Below are 2,650 nucleotides of genomic sequence, written 5' to 3'. Positions count from 1 at the left end.
AGTCTATTAATGAGATAAATGCGTGAATTGCAGCAATTTCCCCTCAGGGATAACAATTAATCAATCAATCAACCAATAAAGCACATGTTCACTGCATCAAGTCTACTGGATAGAATGAATGTGTGTATTCAGTCTCCTGCATGTGTTTGTGTGTTTCTATCTTTACATGGCTGCATTCAATACTATATGTCACACACACACAAACACACAGGCCTAAAGCGGGGGAGTGAGGAGAAATGACAGTGGGTGTTTGATTCAGTGGTCCGCAACTAGTAACCTTTCAGACTGTGATTCTGAGAAGTATTGATTAGTGCAAGCATTATCCAAACCTTGGGCTAATGAATTCTGATTACTGCAACATCACAGCGCAATACAAAACCAGCAACGCTTCATTTCATACCTCCTATTATTTCCTCAGAAGGAAGTACAATAGAAAGGCTGGAAGTACAAGGGAACATGATGAGAAGTTAGGGAATAAGGGGGAAACCATCTGGGAACTAGAAATAACACTCACAAAGCTATCGAATTATGTAACCTTGTGTCTTTGTACAAATGATTTTTGGGAATTATGTTATACAATATATACTTTTATATATACAACTTTTTAAAACTTTAGTTGTATTTTATTAACACCACAAATTAATTAAAAATTAATTAAAAAAATATAATAAGTAACCTCTGTCAACTTCCACGTTCCCTATACTTACATATTCTATGTGCTAGGCTAATCTTTGTTGAAAAGACAATTTTGAAGATGGTCAAAAGATAAAAGCAATATATCTTAAGTTAGTTAACTTATAGTAAAATGCTAGCTACCTAGCTAGCCAATCTACATTAATTGCCAGCTAGCTAGTTACATCTGATTATGCTAGCCAATGATTTATGTAGATTAGCTAGCTTCAAAATGAGTCTTTTCAACATAGAGGAGCCTAGCACATCACATTTCTAAGTATAGGAAAGGAGGAAGATGACTGCCCAAAAGCAAAAGGTGCGTGGCTTCGGAAGGGTCAGTTGTTTAAAGGTATTAAAAGTCTTGAAATGTACAGAAAGAGAGACTACTCTACTCGTTGTCTAAGTTTTTGAAATAAACAAGGCTGTAATTGAAAAGTGGGGGTGGATGGGAAATGTGGAGAGCTACACATGACAAATGACAAGAAGAGAAACAATCACAACCGTGCTTCCTCCAATCACTAATCAGGATGAGCCTCTGTCCCATCACTCTCCACACGCTCGGAGTCAATACCAGTCTCACTCCATTTCCCACCACTGAAATATTGACGTTGGCATAAATTCATTTAATTGAGAAAGACCTTTTTCTAAGCACTTTGCTTGTAACACTTTGCTGTAACATGCATCACCTTGACACATCCGGTCTATTGACCCGTGGTCCGGGGTAGAGGAAGGTAATTAACCCACACTCAGCTTGGTTACGGCTCTGACGTTCATTCATGCTTTCTGCTTGGGGGAATCCCCCTTGTGTCCTTTTATAATCATCTCCAGCAAGGGCCATTGCTAACATTGATCAGTCCCGGGGAAATGCCTTATCCATTCATAGAAATAGAGCTGAGGATATGCTGCTGGAGATTTATGTTTTACAGCATCTTCTATTATTCTGTCTGTTGGCTATTTTTACACTGCTGCTGAACAATGATGGAGTAACTCCAAACCTTGGAGCCAGAGGACTCCTAACCTAAAATTGTTATTAAATAGTTTGATATTGTGCAAAAGCATATGAAGCTACACAAAAAATAGCTAATAACAGTTTAAAAATTGTTCACAGTGAGTTGTTATCCATTAGGGCTGTGTATGGGTAAAAATCAGGCCATAGCATACACACATTCACTATACTGCAATATACTGCAATTAAAAAAAATTAAATTTTAGGAAAACTGTCTTAGTATGAAGAAGATGCCACTACTGTTTATGCATAGCATAGCACTGCTATGTAGTTGTTTGGGGGTTTAAACACACACTGTTCACCCAAATTACAAAATTTTGTAAAATTCTATAGCATATTTTTCTTACTTTTTAAATTCCTTGAACTATGTCCTGGATATTCTGGATAATCCAAAGACTTCACTCTGAAAAGTCTACATAGTGACTACTTTCTGCTAAAGAAATAAAATATTGTCATTGTAGTAATTGTTGGATGATTATTATGTGTATTCCAAAAACACAGACCCTTCACAACAATCATTTTATCCTCCGTCAGGACCATAGCAAGGTAAATAATATAGAATTACCCCGCCCGTGTTACAAACTATTAACCCTGCGAGGGAGCTGGACTCCTAAGATCACAAAATCACGAGATAATGCAAGAATCCATCTTGCCAGGCATCAAGCTCTCGTGCTTGTGTCCAAACTATAGGGGTTCCAATCAGCGTCCTATGAGGAACTATTGGCAGGTATGGCATGCAAATTGGTTTAGGAATATGCAACACTTAATCACAATATCAACTGATGTAATCAAGCCTATGTAATAGCCTCTTGTTTGTGGTTATTTACCTAATTTTGGTGGCCCTGTCTTGTAGAGTGGTCAACATATACTTTGAAGATTTTTATTATTTTAATTCAATTCAATTTTATTTGTATAGCGCCAATTCATAACAGAAGTTATCTCAGGACCACTTTTCAAATAGAGCAGGTCTAG

General features: G+C 37.1%; 1 protein-coding gene across 1 annotated transcript in view; it reads right to left on the bottom strand.

The window, feature by feature from the left end:
- gys2 (glycogen synthase 2) overlaps positions 1-2,650 on the bottom strand; it is an 18,794-nt gene that overhangs the window by 4,526 nt on the left and 11,618 nt on the right. Inside the window, exon 11 of the mRNA XM_035674656.1 lies at positions 2,269-2,288. Within this exon, the coding sequence (XP_035530549.1) occupies positions 2,269-2,288 (20 nt within the window). The remainder of the gene's footprint in view (positions 1-2,268; positions 2,289-2,650) is intronic.

This window comes from Morone saxatilis, unplaced genomic scaffold (genome assembly GCF_004916995.1).
Source record: "Morone saxatilis isolate NCDOM2014 unplaced genomic scaffold, NCSU_SB_2.0 Contig10, whole genome shotgun sequence".
NCBI lineage: Eukaryota > Metazoa > Chordata > Actinopteri > Moronidae > Morone > Morone saxatilis.
Note: the sequence above shows the minus strand (reverse complement) of the source record. Positions and strands in the feature narration are given on the sequence as shown.